The following is a 23154-nucleotide window of genomic DNA, read 5'->3' as shown; positions in this document are numbered from 1 at the left end:
TTATTTATAGTGATACTTCTATGATAAATGGAGGGAAAAAATCTCTTTTTCTGTCTATCTAAATATAACTTCAGATAAATCTCAAGCAATTGTTTATATTTCCATTGGAGTACAGTAACTGCCATCTGCCTTAAAATTATTTCTTTGGGAGGAATGATTTTTTTTAATTTTTCCCATGTGTCTTAATTTCCTTTCAGCATTTTCATTTATACAATTTATCCTATATTGTCAAAACAGTGAGTACATCCTTCAGGACCAAAATATAAACATGTCAATACCGTGTTATGTATTGCCATAAATATATTTGCTTTATGGTGTTGTCTCTTTTTTTTTTTTTTTTTGTGATCTACTGAATAAATGAACGAATAGATCTTTGGCCTTCATCATTTCTATCTATACCCTTAGATTACAAGCCAGTTATGAATCACTGTGCCTAGGAAATGTCAGTGGTTTATCAATGATAAAACTTTCTTTTCTTCTGAGAATATTGAGGTTTGCATGTAAATACTTATGAACTGAAAGAAGATTATATGTAAGTTTCTACCGGCTGTCAATTCTTTGCATTTTTATTGCAAATTTACTCACATTAAATTTTGACACTTAAAATGCTGTATTCTCACTATACCAATATAAATAAATACATGCATGATTACATGATTTTGTAAAAGAGCTTGTGGTGGTTTTACTTGGGTGGGCAGCCGAGCTCCACCACAACCGGTCTCTCACTCCCCCTCCTCAAAGTGGAACGGGGAGAAAATATGATGAAAAGGGCTCGAGGGTTGAAATAAGGATGAGGAGATCACTCAACAATTATCATGACAGGCAAAACAGACGCAGCATAGGGAGATAGTAAGATTTATTGCCTATTACTAACAAGCTAGAGAAGTGAGAAACGAAGGAAAGAAACCAAAAGCACCTTCCCCCTCAATCCACCCTCTTCCACCTCCTCCCCCCGAGCGGTGCAGGGGAACAGGGGAAGGAGGGTTGCGGTCAGTCTGTAGCGCTTCTTCTCCACCACTCCTTCTCGGTCACTCTCATCCCCTGTGCTGTGGGGTCCCTCCCACGGGATGCAGTCCTTGCTGAACTGATCCGGCATGGGCTGCCCACAGGCAGCAGCTCTTCAAGAACTGCTCCAGATATGGGTCTGTACCACGGGGTCCATCCCTCAGGAGCAAATTGCTCCAACCTGGATCCCCCACAGGCAGCAGCTCCTGCCAGGTCACCTGCTCCTGCGTGGTCTCCTCTCCACGGGCTGCAGCTCCGGCCCAGAATCTGCTCCGGCAGGGGTCCTCCACAGGCTGCAGCCTCCGTTGCTGCAGGTCCACCTGCTCCACCGTGGCCTCCTCCACGGGCTGCAGCATGGAACCCTGCTCCACTGTGGTACTCCGTGGGCTGCAGGGGGACAGCCTGCTTCACCATGGTCCTCACCACAGGCCACAGAGGACTTCTGCTCTGGCGCCTGGAGCACCTCTCCCCCTTCTTCTTCACTGACCTTCAAGGCTGTTTCTCACTCCTCTCACTCTCCCAGCTGCTGTGAAGCAGCGTTTTTTGTTTGCTTGTTTGTTTGTTTTCCGTGTCTTAAATATGTTCTCACAGGTGCACGAACAACATGACTTACTGGCTCAGCTCTGGTCAGCAATGGGGCCCTTACCTAACATGGCACAGCTTCTAGATTCTTCTCACAGAAGCTACCCCTATGGTCCGCTGCTACCAAAACCTTGCCACATAAACCCACTACAAAGCTGCATCTCAGGAAATATGTATATATTATATATATATATATATATATATATTTGTATTTATATGGAATTCTAATTCCAAGTCTCTACTTTTCTGCTAAGTTTTATATCAGGATTAACATACTTAATTTACATGGAGAAACAAATGGAAAGGAATCTGTTGTCTTACGTTGAGATTTGTTATGAAACTGTCAAAATGACAGCACAAAAATATCTTCTGTCTTTACTCACCAGGACAAAATTTAGAAGTTGGTAACTAGTGAGCTAACAGGATTTCCAAACTAGGAAGGTTCACATCAAGGAATGTTTGTGAACTTCCTAAACTGTAGGGAGTTCCCAAAGTTTTTGTTTGCTTGTTTTTCACATTTGAATTTAGGGAGATGTTCTTGCTTGTCTTGTAACTAGCAACTTCTGTGTGAATGGCCTTAGAGAAAAAATGTATTTGAAACCATCCCAGCTTGCACAGACTCCCAAACCGTAATGAAATTAATTCATATTCACCTAAAGTGGTGTATATTCAAGCTGGAATGCCAAGATATATTTCAAGATGTGTTTCAAGCAGGTATTCTATATATGTTTGTTTCAAAAAATATGTTAAAGTAGAATGAGTAGTCCCCCGCTATTTCTTTCCTCTTCTAGCAATATTTTTTCTTTCCTTTTTGATAGCAAGTTTTGCATTTTTGATGTTGAAATTTGAAAATATTCAGAGGCATGTTTTTTCCCACCATTCCTTCCTTCCTTCTTGTTTACCTAACTCCTCCAGCCAGCCAATATTTTTAAGAATCAGGAAAAAAATGCAGTAAATAAACTTTATTTTAAAGTTAAGTGCCCGAAGGAAATATTTTTGAAAAAAATATATATATATATATATAATTTTTAATTAAAAAATAATTTTAAATACTCATGTACTTTTTTTTTTTCCCCTCAAGGACAGTACAATAACACCAAAAAAAAATCTACATTAAAAACAAATTTCTGAATATTTATAGGAGATGTAATATCAGGAGGTGAACAAGGTAGACTGTCACTTTAATGGACAGCTCATTTTAGTCAGATGTAAAAAAGCTGAAAAAGAATTGAAAGTGGTCAGGTCTTTTTATTATTTTAACATATTACTTAATGAATTAAAGACTGATCCCAAGAGATTATGCAAACTGCTGTCTGGCTTGGTTGGAAACAAATAAAACACTAGGAGTCAGAAAAGCAGCTTTTCTGAAATGTGTCATAAGAAGCAAAATGCATATTGAAAATACTTCTGCAGAAGAGGTTTCATGAAGGTATAGGTATTGGAAACTTCTAAGAAAAAATAGTGATATTTTCAATGTGGTAAATCATACCAGTCATCATATCTGCAGTCTGATCTACAGAATTTAATTCAATAGAAGATGCAGACCACAAAATTCTCTTTTTCTGTTTGAACTAAACATTAATTAACTAAAAAAAGTAGCATACTGAGAAGAAAAATATCTTTTTATTTCCTCTCATCACATGATGAAACTGAAAAATATCTTAATTTACTTTCTGAGTGAAGCATCCTAGGTAAATTTGTCCCTTGAAGGCATTTACAACATAATACACTCAGCATACAAACCTGTGCATCTTGATAAGACTCTGTCCTTACTCCCATTTAACAATAAAAACTTCTGTCTTCATTTCAATTTCTTAGAGCTATAAAATTATGATAATGGAAAAACATTTTTACCTTGCAGCAGTATTTAAGTGTATTATTTTAAAATACTGTATTATGAACTCTAGTGTTTTTACCCACAGCTTCTGTGATGTCCTATATATAGGACCATATAAATAAGGAAGAGTGTATATATTAAGACCATAAATGTGTCATATGTCTGAAGATGTATGTATTTGTTTTTGTTACTGTTGTAGAAATAATAATGTTGTTATAAATGTCATTTAGAATCAGAAAAATCAGTCAGTGACATAAAAAGATCTGAATGAGACTGTTTAAACAAATTCCAGTCTTGGTTTTTGCTACAGATTTCATGTGGAAAAAAAATAACACCACATTGACTTTTCAGTGTTTTTAAAAAAGGCTAAATTTTTCATGAAGAGTTATCTGCTAGCTCTTCTTCAAGGCTTTCACTCCTCTTTTTCACACTCCATATGTTTGATTTGCCACCTGTAAGCAGTTATACAATCTACTTGCTGTTATCCTCTTTTGCATAGGTTTTGGCATGAACAAATATGCTAATCAACATAACCTTCTTAAAGTTACTGTAGAAACAAGAGTTCTGTGAAAAAAAAAAAAAAAAAATCAAGGTATTGCATTCAAAGCATACAATACTACTCAAAATTTTGAAATTAGAACAGAATTACAGTGTATCTGTTGCAGAGTGGACCTTTAGGAAGGACAACCATTGCTTTTTAAAGCTTTCTCTGGGTCTAAAGCATTTAGCCTGACCTTGGATCTTGGTTTACCAAGAGCCATGAATTAAGAAGGTATGAAAGACTTGGAAGGTTTTCTGTTTACAAGTCTGGCTTAGGCAGAAAACTGTTAAAAAAAGGGGGACTAATTTGTAGCCCCAAAGCATGTGGTATAATCAGGCTCATACCCATATTGCTCTATGTCATCTTGAGCAGAAGCTGCCTACTTAATGTTGTGGTTTAACCCGGCCGGCAGCTAAGCACCACACAGCCATTTGCTGACCCTCCCCCCTCCCTCTCTGGAATGGGGGAGAGAATCAGGAAAAAATGAAAGCCTGTGGGTTGAGATAGACAGTTTAGTAGGACAGAAGATAATAATAATGGTGATAATAGCACTACTACTAATAGTGTGTACAAAACAAGTGATGCACAATGCAATTGCTCACCACTTGCTGACCGACGCCCAGCCAGTCCCCAAGCAGCCGGTCCCCCCTCCCCGCCAGCCCCCCCATTAATTGTTCAGCATGACATCAGATGGTATGGAATACCCCTTTGGCCAGTATGGGTCAGCTGTCCTGGGTCTGCCCCCTCCCAGCTCCTGCTGCACCCCCAGCCTGCCAGCTGGCAAGACAGTGTGAAAAGCTGAAAAGTCCTTGGCTTAGTGTAAGCAATGCTCTGCAACAATTAAAACATCATTGTGTTATCAACATTATTCTCATCCTAAATCCCAAACACAGCACCATACCAGCTACTAGGAGGAAAATTTACTCTATCCTAGCTGAAACTAGCACAGTAATCGCACACTTCATATTCTTTGTACTTGATTCTTCTGTGGTCCTAAAATAACATAATGCTGTAGCATTATTGGTAAATTTATTCAGTTCAAAATATAATAGGAGGTTTTGTTCCATCCATTTTATTATTATTATTATTATTATTTTTAATCGAGAGCTTATGGCAATTCAAAAAGCAATAACAGGGATCTTTCTGGAAAAATGTTGCATTATTTATATCCTCAATTATTAATATTTTGAGTCCTCTCTCTTTTTGTTTCCATTACTTTCAGTCCCCTTCCTTGTATTTCATAGGCATTAGGCCTTTGGTTGACAATTTAATTACAGTATCTAAAATCAAACTTAAACTATCTAAAGGTTGTGATCTGATTAAAAAAAAAAAAAAAAAGGCTGAGTCACAGTTGAACCTCACATTTATATGAAGTTATGCATTGAGTAGGAAGGTAAGTAAGAAAAATATGACAAGTCTGGATGAGTTTTATTTTTGAGGTCTGTGGTTTCATTCCAACTTGGAAAACAGAAACTTAGATCAAAATGAAAGATGATCTTAGCTTGAGTGTGTGTGAAACAAACTTGGCGAACTGTGTTCAGTTCTGAGCAGAAGAATTAAGGTGCAGAAATGATCATGCAATGCTGTGGGAGCATTTAATCAAGCAAGGCGTTGGTCAGAGAATGTGATTCCATTTTTTTTCTTTGATCAGTTACACTTTCAACCCTGTGGACATTGTTCACTGTATTACTTCTAATCTTTATCTAATTAATCTGTTCTGATTATATAGCCTCTTTAAAGGAAATTCTGTTAACATTAAGAAATCTGATTTACCAATAAAATAACAGACACAAATTCACCTTGATCATTTTGTACTTTGAATGTTTCTTGTCAGACATATGTTAGATGGCTTGTTGACTGTGAATGATGCCTCAAATTAACATTAAATCTCTGATTGCTGATTCTCTTTTAGAAGTCTATAATCACAGATCTGTAGCTTGACATCAAGTACACAGTATTTGCCTTTAAAAATGCAGAAAAAAAAATATTAATAGCTTTTAGTGAAGTTAATGGCACCTGGACTATAATTTTCCTCATTATAAAACTATAAATCTCTTTCAAAATCATAAAATACTGTGAGAGCTATTAACTAGTAATATATTGAATTTATTGTGGTTGTGAATCCCTAATTTCTAATTTAGAAAAGCACCGAGAGAAGAGGTTATTTACTTACAGGTGTGCGTATTTTTATACATCTTTTTATAAACCATTCTTTGTTTTTTGTAATCTGAGTCTTTTACAGAATGTGATTTGTTGCCTTATCTCATAAATGCATTATAAGCAGACTTATCTTGATATTTTTCATTACAGAAGTGGCCAAACTTGACTACAAATTTTCAGAAAATGTTTTCAACTGTTTCACAGGAAGAAAATGTAGTTTTTCGTGGTGTGCATTTAATTACATAAGTAATTCTGTGCAAGTGTTCATCATTTATACATATTATTGGTTTTAGCAACAACTTTCTGGCCTGATTGTTTAAATCACCACACCAGAGCCGAGTTCCATCTCCTGTATCTCCTCATGGACCCTAAATCAAACCAGAGGAGGCACACATTAGAGAAATGTGACACAGTAGTGCAGTAACTTAAAGTCATATAGAAATAGAAGGTCTGCTCCTGTGACAGTCTATATAGCTATCAGTGAAGAACCTCCTATAGGTGCTTTACACAGTTTATCAGATAAATTAACACACTTTTGTTGTTGTTGCTGTTAATTACAGATATAACCTTTACTTGCCAAGAAGACAGATACCTTAGAAAAAATGGAAAAGATAATTTAATATTGTTCACGTATATGGTTTACTAGGTGTACACTTTAACTGAACATTGTCAGTCATTTCTTATAATTAAATTTGTGATATATGAGAAAATAAAATACATATGACTTCCTTTAGATAGCAAATAATGGTAGTAATCAGGAAAAGAATATTGTGAGTTTTATTATGACATTTTCTGTTATTGTTATTACTTTTTAATGACAGATAAAGCAAATGGTATTGACAATTGACTATTATTGACTTCTGTCAATAGTATCGTCTTTCACTGTCATTAAACAAAAGTAATAAAAGGAGTTTTACAATTGGTTTACAGTTTTAGATGTATGCTGGGCAAAGCTAGCAGAGGTTTTTTTACAGACATGCCCTAAGTTGGCTTGAAATTTCCATCTGTTATTAGTGTGACACATCTTCCTGTGGCTCCATCCATGCAGCAGTAGCCAAGGAATGCCTTGTTCTGTGTAGTTTCTGAAAGAAAGAACCAAGTAAAAAAATGTATTCTAAGTGCTCTGATGTAGACAGAAGCCTAAGAATCTTCCTTATACTAAACAGCCATGATGTTGAAAGTAGTCTTTCCCTCCTTTCTTCCTGGCTCTATCTGCAGAGAGTTTCCTGCATAGAAAAAGAATTCCCTTTTAATGATATCTGTCCATATTATGTCAGCTGAAGTGCACAAGTAAACAGGTTATGCTGCCTTGTCATCTTTATGGGAAATAACTTGTTTAACCATAATGAAGAAGAATTACTGATTCGTCAAGGAAAATTCAGTGCCTATAAGACTGAGCACAAAATGTTATTTTAATTTAAAAATAAAATAAAGTAAAATAAAATAAAACAAAACAAAAAATAAAATAATAAATAAAATAAAATAAAATAAAATAAAATAAAATCTTCTGAATTTAAATGCTTTTATGAAGTTTGTAAAAGTACTCCGGAGTCTTTTTTTTTTTATCCTTTTCAGTCAAAAATATCATTTCAGGAATATGATTGCATAACAGAAGACTAGATCTAGACAGGGATTTCTTTTCAAGCTGATCTTTAATCATAAAGGTCAAACCTTTAACATTAGAACACTGTAAGGGCAAGAAACTCTTACATGCAGTCATTGATTTTGGAGACCCTGAGCCTTGCCACGTATCTCAGGCACTGACAAAACGTGCACTGACAAAACGCAGTAATAGAAAGAGATAAAAACTTGTTCAGTCTTTAATTGTGACAAAATTTAATAGAAAATAAATAAAACAAACAACAACAAGAACAAATGTGTAGGACTAATGATAAAATCAGATCTCAGACACTATTTGAAACAGTTGAAATCTGCAATTGTTGCAGGCTAAGATACTGTCTACTCCTCCTAAAAGCTTTCATTTTCCTTTTGGCAGAAATTATTGTGCTAGCTGATAACAGCATAGTTGATGTCAATTATAATGAGTTAAAAGTTCTCAGAGCAAAGCTATGTTCAAAAATATTGATTTAAAGAATATTGTAAGCTTTTTTTTTTTTTTTCTGATAGGCTGCAGGACTGCTCGTACTTACAAGTTTGCAGCATCTGCAGTGCAAGGTACACCTGCCTTGTGTCCTCCTCAGGACCTCTTAAAATCAAAGACAATGTCACTCCTGCTTTGCCAGGCTCCCTGAATGCAGAGTCCTTCGTCCTCTGAAGGACCCTCCACTAATCAAGGTTCAGGATCTTTGAAAAAGGACCGAGGACTTGTTCAACTACTTTGGTTCCAGATTCATTGTATACAGAGAGTGTTAGCCTTAAGAAACATGGGTGCAAGCCCTCTTTAATAGACTATATGTATCATTTTTTGAGCCTATTTTATCTAGGGGTATAACTATAGCCTTTGGATGCACAAGAAAAGGTACAAAACCCTGACAACTTGACCCAAACAAGAAGCATAGAGGATTTCTATCTTCTATCACAGAAATCCTGGAAAATACGTAGATTTTCAAAACTGGCTTGCTCTCAGAAAGCCTTGGGTCTGTAACAGCAAAGAAACCACAGAGCCCTGAATTAAGAAGTCTTCCTGTCTTCCCTACCTCTGCTGGAGCAGCACTATTGCCTGAAGCATCCTTAGCCTAAATACTTCCAGGCCCCCAGACACACATACCAGCTGCCTGGTGCCTCGGTTTCTTCACCGAGTTTCTTCAAGGTTCAGCTTGCCTGAAAGATGGGAGGACCTGGACACCTCAGCCTGTAGCCAGGCTCTTGGAGATCTGTCAGCTGGTTATTGAAACTAACAGCCTGGTAGCAGCAGCGAACAAAGGATTTCAAGGATGTTGGTCTGTCTTGGTGAATCTTGAAATTCCTAAGGAAATAAAATTTATTGAAAATATTTCAGAATTTCCTGCTTATTCATCAAAAGTTTGCCTATCCATGTTTTAATAATAGAGCAAGTGGTCTCGTCCTATAGTTGTCAATATCTATAAAGAATCTTTAGATTCATATTGATAATTAAAAACCTTGTAATTCAGTTTTTTTATTCATATTTTACTGCACATTTTTTCAGTACAGTGAAGTTATGTTTGTCATATAAGTGAACCAAAACAGCCTAAAAACAGTCAAAGAAAGTCAGTAGGAAAAATATTAGATAAAAGAACTTTCCAACATCACATTATCAGTGAACATCTGTACCCATACTTCTTCCTCCTGTGTCAGCTGGTATCCCCTGTCACTGAAGAAGTGTCATTTTTGGTAGGAGTGGGAAGAAAAAGGTCTGAGTTCCTAAATTGCATAAGTTTTACTGTGGGAAGTCACAGAACATTCTGTTGAACACCTTTAGGAAAGAAGTAAATATTTATTTCTGTACTTCTGAGTCCATCCTCCTGAAGGAGATGCCACTGGCAATAAGCAGCTTGCAGAAGAAAGGCACCCCTCTACTGAGGTTGTCTTCTTCCACCTGACCCATTAGTTAGAGCGGCTGGGAGCAGCTTTTCCCCTGACCCTTGGGAGTCAGCCCTCTCTGACTCTTTTTACTTTTAGTAAATTTTGATGTGTACCAAGAGACTCTGCAAGCAGGATACACACAACATAAGAGCACATGTTAATCATTTTCTGGTTACTGTACATGATGGATAACTAGGAGTAATGACCTACGATGCAAAGCAGTAGTATGATCAATGATGAGACACCCAATAACTCTCTGGTGGCTATGCAGTCATCAGTCAGGCAGGGAACGGGCTGATCTTCCTTGTTGCTGGATATCTACCTTCCAGTTTGCCACTTTTTTTTTTTTTTTCATGGGTTTTTATACCTTCCCATACTAGGTAGACTTCTTTTAAATCCTCCAACTCTCAAAATCCTGTCAGTGGTTTTGTTTCCAGTACCTTTCATGGCTTTAGCATTGATTTTGTCATAGTGTAACAGTAATTAGATCTGTAAAACTGAGCTGAGTTCACGCAGCCAAGCTGCAGCAAACTTAGCTCTCAGACAGTGGAACTTTTGCATGGAGGGTAACAGGATATTATTCGTTGCATGTTTTTGGACTCTCTTGCATTCAGGGATTTCTTTATTAGTTTACTTCTGGCTATATTTCTAGCAGGCTTCTGTGGGCAGAAAAAGGAAAGATGTTTTTGTTTTGTTTTGTTTTCACTTTTAACATTTTTTCTCCTATTTTATTATTATTAATTTTTATTTTATTTATTTTAATTTAATTTATTTTTTTTTTGTTTGTTTGTTTGTTTCCTATTTTACTGTGTCTGTCTGGGAAGAAGTTAGCTTTCCCTACAACAGCCCATATAGTGCTCTTGTATCTAGAACATCATTGGTATCACACCGATGTTCTGGCTATTGGTGAGCAGTGCTGACACAGCATATAAGCTGTCTCCCAAGGCCAGTAGGCTGGGGATGGACAAGAGGTAGGGAGAGGACATCACCAGGACATATGACTTAAACTGACCGAAGAGCACAAGATACCATTACATACCATATGACATTACACCCAGCAATAAAAGCTGAGAAAGAGGAAGGGGGGACTCTCGCTGGTATTCCCAAAGGAATTGCTACCTGTATTGAGGCTCTGCTTCCCAAGACATGGCTGAACATCACTTGGTGATGGGTTACAGAGAATAATTGTTTTCTAATTTTGCTTCTGAGCAGCCTTTGCATTTTATTTTACTTTTACTTTAAGCTGTTCCTTATTTCAACCCATGTCCCTTTTTTTCATCATATTTCTCACCCCTTTTTTTTGAGGAGGGGGAATGAGAGAGCAGTATGTTGGACCTTATCTGTCTATCAGTGTGAAACCACCTATAAAGTCAAAAACACACAAACACGGAAAATTACTTTTCTTTTTGCCTTGCAACTTTTGTCATAGTTAGGTTAATCCTTAGGATCTGGAAGGGACAGTTTGTTCTTTACAGTTGTTGATTCCAAATAGAATCAAATAGAATCAAAAAAAAAAAAAATGACAGAGCTTCTGGCCCTGTAATTTGATGGGTAGACCTTGAGCAACTACAATAAAAGGTCTCTGAGGTCTTTATAAGTTTTAGTTTCCATTTTTATACCTTCTTTTCCTTAAGCAATTAAGGAAAGGGAAAGTTAAAAGGCTTAGCTGAGTTCTGTGATTAGGCTGATGAGTATCTCAGTTTATGGCAGAAACACCAAAGTCTTATCACCAAAATGCCCAATACTGCCTTCATATTAAGATCAGCATGACATATATTGTAGTTGTCTTTGTGAACTGTTTCTACAACTGACATTGCAGGGAAGTGTGTCATTACAAACCAAAAGACAGGAAGGTAAGTTTATCTGTTTAATGTTAGCATGAAAAGGTTTCTTTAGGCTGACTGAAGCTATGTGAATGAGGGAAGAGCACTGTGGTTAAGGACTGACTCTTAAACTGATGTTGCTAAGTTTAGTATTTTAGAAACATGGATTTTATATATGGCAATACAGTGATCAGCAAGGGATCTGCATGTCTTTAAAGTATTCTTGACAGTGCAATCAAATGTCATGATTGTAGTTCATGCAACTTTAACTTTTGTTGCATATATATTACTAATGGGGTAACCATTAAGGATTTTTTGGGGCTTGTCCTTAAGGATTCATTTTGTCAGTATAGCCTACCCAGTTAAGCTCAGGCAATGGACTCCACTCTGTCCTATTGTCATATTTCTATGGGTACTTGAACTAAGCAGTGTAAATCTGTTTGAATACATCACATGCTGCAATTACATCTTTGGATTTCAGTGTTATATGACACATGTTGATCAAAATGTTTATAATTACATGATTGTGGACAGTGTTATCATAGAATCAGAGTATGGTTTGGGTTGGAAGGGACCTTAAAGATCATCTAATTCCAACCCATCTGACATGGGCAGGGACACCTTCCACTAGACGAGGTTGCTCAAAGCCCCAACCAGCTTGGCCTTGCACACTTCCAGGGATGGGGCATCCACTTCTCTGGGCAATCTATAACTGGGCATCCTGCTAATAACTAAATTGTCCTGAGAGCAGCTGAAATACAAATTATGCTTTCACTGTGTTTTGTGATCATAGTGAAGTAATGCATTGCTGGTATTCTCTTTCTCACTATAATGCTGTATAAGATATTTCTGATATTATGGTAGGGGACATAACAAATAGCAAAAGTTGGTTGATGGGGAGGGGAAGTTGGCCACTGTTCCCAGGTGGAAACAAACTTTGAAGTCAGAAAATTGCAGCCATCTAGCCAGTGAGATGATGAAACTATACGGTACTGAATCACAGCCTTATGGTTTGCTTTCCACAACGCACTGAGCAAAATGCCAGTAATATACCCCCCAGGAGGTAACTAAAGATTCTTCTCACAAACTGTGCTAACAAAAAACGATTGTCTGGCTGTCTATGCTTGGAAAATAAAATGAACCTGAGTGTTAGAGTAGTGATACTGCTTCTAGTAGTTTAGTTAGGAAGGCTCTAGGGATTTCTCTTTCTTTAGCATCTGTGTAGTCCTAGTCTGAACAGGTTTACCTTGGCCTCTGCTTCTGTAACTTATTACTGAGTGCTTCCCAAGGACTACTGGGTCAGGGCTTCTTGTAAATGAATGTTCCCTGTGGGACCCATAATGAAGAGACTGTTAACTAATTATCGGTCTGTTTGGAAGGCATTCATTTTTTAATTGACCTGAAAGCACTCAAGGAACAAAAGAAATCTGAGGAAAGATTATTTGGGTACAGGGCAAACAAATGAGTCATTCTCCTTCATAGAGTAGTTGCACTGGTTTATTGGAATCCACTGGACATGCAAGTTTTGCAAGTTCAGCGTTCCAATGATTAAAATTAGGGGAGTGATGTCTGACGACTTGATCTGTATGTTACAGACAGTTTTCGCTCCCTTCCTTCAGCTGTCATTATCTCTGTAAAAATTGCTCCAATCATCACTTGTCAGGCCAACATTACAAAGGAATTAATTTAAATCATAATCTGTTTCCTTTTAGTTTAAGTAGGAAAGTTCAATTCTGTGCCTTGAATGTCAGGTGAAATTTTACAGAGGCTGCTTGCAGGCTGTTATACCCCACAGAGAAGAAAATTACAAATTCAGAAGAAGCCTTAGGTCTTTTGGTTAGAGATCAGATTTTGTCCAACAAAATGATATTTTCATTTTCACAATTTGAATAGTGGCTGAGGTGATGAAATTCATGTTTCTAATTTAGTTAAATAATTTAATGCAGAAAATATGACACTGCTGTTTAGTATTTTTTTAGTTAAAGGTGATTGTGAGTCAAATTGTTCTACAGCAGCATTTTCTATTCACGTGTTTGAGTGGCAGATTGATGAAAGTGTTGGGGAAAACTAGTTTTCCATAATAGAAGCAATAATGCAATCATAAAAAGTTCTCCAGTGCTCCAGATTTTACCAGTAAAGCACTTAAGAAACTGCAAACTTTGAAAAGCAGGTGTTCAGAAACATATTTGCCAATGCAGAAAAAGATCTAAATCTCAAAAGAGTGGGCAAGGGTTAAAGCTGAATGAGAGTTTGGTTTGGTTTTTATTCTATTAAGCATTTAAAAAATAATTTTAAAAATGTAGAAAATATAGTGGAAAATATTAATCTAGAAGCAAATCTGTTTCAGACAGCTGAGAGATTAGAAGCTCTGAAGTGTATAATAAATTACACTACCTTGTCCACGAAAGACTGAATATAAGCAGGTCTGAAGCAGATCTGTAAAGACAGATATTTATAATTTTAAAGAACATGGTTAATGAGGAAGCCCAATCACATTAATCTAATTAGCAGTATGAAAGATGAAAACCTTCAATTCAAAAAAGCTTCTTCAATTCCTTTAGGCTCTGTTGATGCCTACAGAGTGTCCAAGTTTGAAAGCACACCTTAAATTCACACTTTTTTTTGTTAGCATTTATTCATTGTTGGATTCATGAAGCAGTATGGTCACTGTAAGTTTCAGTTCTCACCAGTCATAGAGTTCATCCAACCATTCTGTAGAAAGAAGAAAATCAGAAATATATGTATATATATATGAAATTACGATTAGCATAGAAACTATAAAATATTGACTACCTCAGAAAGAAGTGTTACTGAAATTGTTAAACATGCAATGTGACCTCCTCCTTCCCCCTCCCCCCCCCCTCCAATAAATAAATAAATAAATAAAAATCTGGCACTGTAAACATTTTATACAGTTATGCTTCCATTTCTAATATTATAACCAGCGATTGCATCAGGTATTTAGGAAATCTGGTGGTGAGATTGTTAAGGGTAGTGTTATATTCCGTAGGGTTTACTGTTCCTTCAAATTCCATCTTCTCCAAATAGCTACCACATTTAAATCAGTTCTGGCACTTTTATACATATCAGAAACATTTATTCAGCTTGAGACTTGTAAATTGCAACTTTTAAAAACTCTTGTGTAGCATGTTTTGGGGACACGAAACTAAACTATCTGAATTAAAAAAAAAATCTATAAACTGTTTTTATCACACTTCAAAGCAACATGCTAGCCAAATTACCAAGTTCAACTGCAAAATTGACCAATTTGGATCATATGAAGGCAGATGTGAGATTACAGTTGTAATAAAAATGAAATACTAGTAGCTGATAACATAGTTTACAAAAGGAGATATGTAGGTCAGTATCTTCAGATGAAAATGGTGGTTAGAAGAGTTAGTGTAGATTCCTGGGAACTGCTGAGTTAATACTTGTTTAATCTGGCAAAATGCTGGTAACCACATTCTGTCAAATTTGTCTGTGGAGACACCATTTACCACAAGGAAAAATTAGTCAGTTACATCCAAAGACAATTATAGCATAAAAATCTTTGCTAAAATTAGCACATGCATATATACCACTTGGAGTTTCCCAGGGCAAGAATTTGTACATAAACTGTGATCATACTTTTAGCCTGCAAAATACATAAGGTGTGTAAATACACAAATCAGTGATTAAACTCTTTTCTAAGTGATAAAATACAAATGTTATAAAACACAAATGGTAAATGATCCTGTTCAAGGAAATAGAGAAAGCCCAATCAAATAAAGCCTGCAGATTTATTTCCAATTCAAGCAGTCTGTTCTATCACAGATTTGCACAAAATAAGGGAAAAATCCAAAATAAAGTGCATACCCCTTAAAACAAACAAACAAACAAACCAAAAATTACTTTTCTTTGGAGAAAATCATGACCTTTTTTTATTTTTCTAATGATTGAGTGAATGATTTGTCCATTCTAACACAAATTGGAGGTTTAATAAGAACAAACACAAAATAGGAATCACTACCGTTAAAAAGCAAATTAATATTACGCATACAGAAAGGATTGTTTGTCAGAGAGTTTCCACTCACCATTCCTAGGAAACATCCCAAGGTTTGGACTGAATTGTGAGTCTTTGGAGCCTGCAGCCACTCATGCTCAGTACAAATATGATAGAGCTTATGAGCCTCAATTTTCAAAGCCTTCGTCTTTGCTAAGTGCACCTGAACCTCTCAAGCTGATAGGTCAACACTCCACCGCCACATGGCAAAGGAAAATGTTTTTGCTGTATCTGTAACCTGACCTGAGCCTCCAGTGTAGGAAATGGGAGGAAGAAAAAGATGATCTTGAAACAAAATATGAAGAGCAGCATGACATTTTTCATTATTAGTTCTTTCCATGAAAATGCAGGGAGAAGAAATAAAAATGTGGTGTTTTGTTTTTTTTTTAAAAAAAAAAACAAACTGATTATAAATTAGCAATCTGTTTGTAATGAAGATGTTAGTACACATGATTTAGGAAAATGCATTGTTAGGAGATCAAAGCAATGAGGTGATATAGAAGCTGTGAGCATTTATTTAATTAGGAGTTTCACATTTCATCAGCTAACAGACTCATGAATAAATGAATATCTGTTGAATTAAAATCTAAAAAAAAATGAAAATATATGTACGGGTATAAGAAATAAGTACAGTAGAAATCTGAATGAATTTGTAGCAGCTAAGCTGGATTTTAGAGTAAATTGGGAAGTAGTTTTTTCAGTAAAGAGAAAATAAGAACGTAAATAAGCAAGAGGAAAATTAATATTGCTACAAAATTGAATGTTATACTGTGTTCAATATACTTGAATGTGTCATAATATTCAGCATGACATAACATCTTAAAAACCTAGACCCACGGCTGTTACTCAGTAAACACAGTGCCTTGATGAATAACATTAATAACATTAGTTCACTTGATAGTCCGGCAGCTCTGAAAAACAAAGAATACCATATGGAAGAAAAAACAAAAAAAAAGTAAAATAGAGGAAATAAAATTTAATTTTATTAAAATTCATGACATCAATAGCACTAAAGGATATTGTCATTACAGAAAGTGTAAACTAACACTGTGACTGAAAGTGGGAGAGTAGGTCTCCCCAGTGCTTTCCAATAAGGAAAAGCACCTGGGTTTTTGTAGGAAGGGGTTTTCAGATGTACGGATAAGATATATATTTTTTTATGTCATCAAGCACACAGCACTGCTTCTAAAGACACAGTATTTCAACTTTTCTTGTGTTTGTGACACCTAATAAAAACTCAGAACATTGCTGTTACTAAAACAAGGCTTATTGTATCTTAATATGGTACCTGTTCAGTCGCATGTTACCTGTTGAGTAGTTTCTGTTTAATGTGACAGCAACACAGAGTGTAAAGTGAGCATTTTTTTGCCACTGTCATTTATGTTTGACAGCATCTGGCTCACTGGTCTCTTCATGTGTTGTTTCTGGCTTAGATGTGTGATCTTGAGAATGGAAAGGAATTAACTTACTGCACTGGTAAGGCATAGCAGACATAGGAAAGAATCCTTACAATATTTTGATGATCATGGGGTATTTCTTCTCCCATGTTTTTTACATTGTTTTATATAATGGTGTTTTTGTAAATGATTGGTACTTACAGGTAGTACTGCAGAACAGTAACTGATAATAATGAAATGATCCTTCCTGAAGATGTATAGCCATGAGATTTTAAAAAAGTCTTGAAGCTGCTAAAAGAAAAGTCATAACATTATAGTTCATATATTATAAGTTATTGCCGGAAAAAAAAAAAAAAAAGTGAGGGTAGATGGGTCAGGGTTGAGGAATGACTAAGCTTCAAATCAAAAGACTTCATTCAAAAACTAAACTGAATTTAAAAAAATGAATAAAGTGAGGGCATACTCAAGACAATGTTTATTCTAAGCATGTACAAACCTATTTTTGATGCTGTTTTCAAAATGATGCAGCAACTAAATGTATTACACCCCTGGGAAATATAAACCTCAGGGCCTGATTCTCCTCACTACATAAGAATGGTGAAAAGAGTCTTAAAGTAGGTATAAATTGCATTTAAATCTTCTTTATGGCTCAGCAGTGGTACAAAGGGACCTTGATATAAATGAGAATCAGGTCCCCCATATTTATTTAACCCTTGGGCTCTGTATATCATTTTATTTGCGCTTTTAAGAGATTTGCAGAGGGATTTTTAATCAGGATTCAGTGTACAGAAAACTAAATGTTTTCATTGCTTTACAAGTAACTTTAATCATAGAGGCAGATCATTCTTTTTATTTCTCAAGAGGGAATGGCAGAATTTCTTACCTTCACACAAACTGAACTAAATGTTTCTGACACCCTATTACGGTGTCAATTGAAAATTCACATTTCATGTAATAACAGACCACTTTAATTTCATGAGCTAAAGAATTGGTTTCACCTTGCAGATTGTACCAAAGAAAGCAATATTGTCAGGAGAACTGGCACAGTGCTTCAAGAGATAAATCTATTGAATTAAATAAGAGGCTTTCATTACCTTTTACATTGCATTTCCGTATAACATAAGCATTAATTAAACTCTTCATTGCTTTCTCCCATTCAGTGGAGCATTTGCTGGATCTTACAAGAAATGCTGTCCAAGAAAATTTGTGGCACCCAGACGCAATCATTATAATACACTTAAGAAGAAGGGAAGAAAGGGGAGAATGTTTTGGTGTATTTGGGCATGTAGGACCTGTCTGCGGAGAAACATAATTTCTGTTTTTCAAAAAACAGAAAGCTTTGATGGCTTTTAGTGGGTCATATTGCTAAGTATTACTCAAGACATTTTGAATACAAACAGAAAGCAAGCATCTTAGAATTTTTAAGTATACATCTGTTTATGCAGAAAGCTTCAGTTCAAGAATCACTTTCATCTTGAGATTGTTCCACCTTCTGAAGTATCAAAACATCTCTGCAAAGTGTGTCTCTCCACCTCAGTGGGGAATGCCCAAATATGCAAAATTGTTGATGCAGATTCAAATTGTTCCCAACGAAGTGGTCAAGCCTTAAAGAGCTCTTTATGTAGACTACATTCCTTAAGTGAACGGATATCATGCATATTCAGATCTGATGTATTTCTCTCTTTATTCAGACATTTTTAATGCCTTTTTTCTTGTGATTCCAGGGGAACATTTGAGAATCTGCCCTCAGGAATATACATGCTGCACATCAGAAATGGAGGACAAGTTAAGCCAGCAGAGCAAACTGGAGTTTGAAAACTTGGTGGAGGAGACAAGTCACTTTGTACGCACCACTTTTGTGTCCCGGCACAAGAAGTTTGATGGTAGGCTGGATATAATTACTTATTTTCAAGGTTATATGATTTAAAAGACAGTGATCCAGAATGAATTCCGATGTTCTCTTTACAATTAGATATCACATTTGCAGTTGTCAGTTTGGTTAAGATAAGGGTTAAGTTACAGCTGGTGTGCTTATCAGCCTTGTGAGTATTGCCTTTAATTATAATAACATCAAGAATTAGACTGTTAAGTGCCTGCAGGCTTGGCTAACGTTGAAAATGGAGATTAGATATGCATAGAGAGGTTTATAATTTTTGTCTCCTAATTTCAAATGCAAAATTTAGGTTTGCAATTATGTTCGCGGTTGCAAGATGAACTGTGGATCTCCATGTTTGGTTGTTTATTTTTTGTTGTTGTTGTTGTTTGTTGTTGTTGTTGTTTGTTTTTGGTTTTGTTGGTTTTTGGTTTGTGGGGTTTTTTTTAATCACAAAGAAGTCTTTTTGTAGTCTGCTTTTTTATTTTTAGTTTAGTTTAGTTTGGTTTTAGTTTTAAGGCTGTAGTATTTTCCTGCATTATTTTCTTGTGATGTGTACAGTCTCTTAGAGGAATTCTGGCTTCTAAACAGTCAGATCTTAACCACATTTGGGAGTGTTTTTCATACCAACCACTCCAGATGTATTAAATTTTTTTTTTCTTTAACTTAGAAGGAGTTGATTAAGACAGTTTTGGGGTTTTGTTTATTTCTAATACATTTTTATGATACCTTGACCTTTTTTTTTGTACATTCAAAGTATGATTGTCACAATTTACTAAATATTTGTTTTTAAATATGAACATCAAACATTTTTTAATGTTTGTACACATATTTGCAAGCCACTATTTTTTCTCATAAACTGCAGACTACTAAAGTGTAAAAGAGCTTCAGAATGTTCAGGCATGCCTTTATCTACATAAGAAATCCGTGTGTTGAATACACTTCTCTGAAAATTTCTGTATATGTGTAAGTAGAAAAGACTGGCACTGAAATGTGTAAATCAGCATTGTGAAGAGGAGGCAGAGTTGCTTCTTTGCATGGAGGTAGAAATCCTGCAAACAGATTCAGTAAGTCTGAATACCCACCAGCTAATGGGTCATATATATGCACATGTAGGAGAATGGTGGAAAGGTTATCCCTGAAGACAGATTACTTAGAAGTTTTGAGGTTGCATTCAAAAAAACTGAAGATATCCCTAACTCCGTAAAGTAATTCTGGATCATTCTTTTTAACCAACTAAGATGATTTTTTTCCCCTAATCTCTTTTTGATTCTCAATATGATACGGAAAGTAAGATGAGTTATAAAAGGAGGGAATGGGAAAAAATATAAGGACATGCTAGAGTAGCAGACCAGATGCTATAGTATAATTTAGAAAATGTCCTTGGAAGGACTGTGGTATGGATGGTTGCGCAGTGTTCTACACTGTGATGTCTTCCATTTTTATTGTGAATTTTAAATTATTTTTCTTATAGACTTTCAAAATTATAGTTGTCTTGTAGGACTTAAAAAAAAAAAAAACATCTAGAAGTTGTGTACAGTGTTACGAGATGAGTCTGCAAGGAGAACAAATGTTTGAAACCACCAACAACATGTGCAGGACTTTTCTTGTTTTCTAGAAGGAAACTAAGATGATTACCGGTGTTCACTGACAGTTTAATGAAAATTCTGAGCTTGTTTACTACTGAGTTCTGATAGTCCTTTATTACTTTTTAGGCAACTTGAGGCATTTTTATATTGTGATGAACTTAAGCACATGATGGCTTTTTGAGTAATCTGAAATTCTATAAACCATTGTACGTCTTTATTAATGGTAAAATATAAGCTCAAAGTTACTGACCAGTTATCAATATTGTATTTTGGGATTCTTAACGGATCTGCTCTTCAGAAACTGGATTTAAAAGCTATGTTGCTTATCATTGATTTTAAAAGGTAACTTGCAAGGTGAGGTCTCAATATTACCAAAGAGTATTTGAATTTTATGTAGAGTTTCAGTATTTTAATGACACTATAAAACTATTCAAAAGTTGTTCTCTTATATGGAAAAACTGCTTAGTCTTTCTAGGAGGAAAACATTCATAGAAAAATGCATTCATCTAACAGGCTGTTGTTCAATATAAAGCCAGCTACATTTTTTTCAGTTTAAAATGTCATGACACTTTCTTGTGTAAAGCAAATATTGGATTGTTAGATAAATTCTGTGTTTTAATTTTCATGATCATCTCTTTTTATTTTGCTTTGTTTTAATTTAATACTTTGATTGCACAAGGAAGTTTTGATACATGACTCTGCCATTTAATGCTAGTGTAACACAAATAATAAAACAAATACAGCCAGTTCTGATCATTCTATGTAAGTTGTGCACAGGACTTGTGTTCTAATAGAACAGCACATTTAAGCAGTACCAAATTATATGAACAAATAAGCAATGTTGAGATAGAGAGTATATTATGATTGGTTCCTTGAAGAGTTATTCTGAACGAGTGTTGCTGCCAACCTTAATGTTTGTGCAGACGTATATAATTTTGCAAACTCTTAAAAGTTATATGGAAGTTTTGTTGATTTTTGCAATTTCTTTCCTCTGTACAAGGCATGTCTTAGGTGCTAGGTACACTAACCTTCTCAACATAAGGCTTTCTAGGGGTGTATGACTCTTTGTTGAATTATATTCTGACCTTTATATGCCTTGCCTCTCTTATCTTGTAGTATTTTGGACTCTCTATCATCTATCATTTACTATCCGTTCCACATCCATACATTTAAGCACAGATGAGATGATTTTCTGATTTCATTTTTGATAAATAATTTGAGGTCTATTTTACCTTTCAGAGTTATGACCCGGATTACTATTCATGATCTAATTTTCAACAAGGAAATTCATTCTGCTGTGACTTTAAGATTGCCTTTTTAGCCTCAGGTCAGTCACAGAATCTTACACAGAATCACAAAATCAGAACATGGCTGAGATATGAAGGCATCTCTGGAGACAGACAGAGATGTGCACCAGTGTGTGTAGGGTCAGCTACTGCAGGTTGCCCAGGAGCATGTCCAGATACATTTTGAGTATCTCCAAGGATGGAAACTCCACAACCTTTGCAAGTGCTTGGTCACCATTACAGTGAAAAAAATGTTTTCTTTTGTTCAAATGGATTTTTTAAAAATTAATTTTTTTAATTCTTTTTTTTTTTAATTTGTGACCATTTTTTCTTGTCCTGTCACTAGGCTCTACTGAGCTCCATCTTTTTTACAAACACTTCTTTATAAATGCTAACTTATTCAGTGTTTTATACACATTAGTAAAATTGTCCTGAGCTTTTTCTTCAGCAGTCTGAACAGTCCAGCTGTCAGCCTCTCCTCATATGTGAGATGATCCAGGCCCTTAATCGTCTTACAGGCCCTTTGCTAGAATGGCAACCATATGTCCATATCTCTCTTGTGCTGGGAGCCCAGAACTATATACAGCACTCCAAGTGTGACTTTACTTGTGCTGAGTAGAAGGGAAAGTTCACCTCTCTCAGCCTTCTGACAAGGTTCCTAAATCATTTCTAGGTCAATTTTATATTTCATTTTACCTGACGTGCAGTACTTTCCAAATCTTTCTAAAAACTAACATCTGTAATAACTATACGTATGGAAGAGAAGCTAAAATAAAATTCTTAACAGAGAATTTTAGAAAATATTAAATGTTTTGGGACCAGTTACATGGCTTTCCTTTTATCTGGCAATCAGTTCTTGCATCCTAAATCTCTGTATGATCTTACTGACTTCTTACTCATTTGTCATCAGCATTTCTAATATGCTGGTACTGTGGTACTGTGGTGAGATTTTCTCCATTCTTCTAGATCCACTTTTTTTTTTTTTTTTTTTTCTAAACAGTATGTGTGGTTTGGAGATCTCTGCGAGACAAGTATCTGACAATAGGATTTTTAATTTGCTTTGTATATCTTAGATGATTGATGTAAATTAGCATAAATCACTACACTAAATTGCCCCCTTTTTTTTTGTTTTTTTTGGCTAAGCCATATTTACAGATGTGTACATATATATTGCCCACATCTGTATACTTAACATTGCATTGCCATACTGCATGGTAATTTCCAAACATTCAGTACCTGGAATTTCACTATTGGGTGCATGAGGATGCAGTGAATCTTCTCTTGAGAATCTTTCCTAAGAAAGCCTTGAAATGAGAAAAAAATACTTTAAAACAGTAGGATCAACTCTACTAACAAAGATTGCAGTATCTGTTTCAGCAGTGCAATACACAAACCTTTCCAAAATCTAGGAAAAAGAACAAAAAGCCCTTCCAGCAGACAGGAAATACACAAGAAGTGAGGAGTTCCAGGAGATAAGTTCTTTTCTTCTGCCTCAAGACTTTGGGTAGGACTAAG

General features: G+C 35.6%; 1 protein-coding gene across 1 annotated transcript in view; it reads left to right on the top strand.

Annotated features, from left to right (window-relative positions):
* GPC6 (glypican 6) overlaps positions 1-23154 on the top strand; it is an 805110-nt gene that overhangs the window by 222799 nt on the left and 559157 nt on the right. Inside the window, exon 2 of the mRNA XM_050712844.1 lies at positions 18616-18774. Within this exon, the coding sequence (XP_050568801.1) occupies positions 18616-18774 (159 nt within the window). The remainder of the gene's footprint in view (positions 1-18615; positions 18775-23154) is intronic.

This window comes from Cygnus atratus, chromosome 1, assembly GCF_013377495.2.
Source record: "Cygnus atratus isolate AKBS03 ecotype Queensland, Australia chromosome 1, CAtr_DNAZoo_HiC_assembly, whole genome shotgun sequence".
NCBI classification, from domain to species: Eukaryota; Metazoa; Chordata; class Aves; order Anseriformes; family Anatidae; genus Cygnus; species Cygnus atratus.
This window is presented reverse-complemented; position numbering and strand designations above follow the sequence as displayed.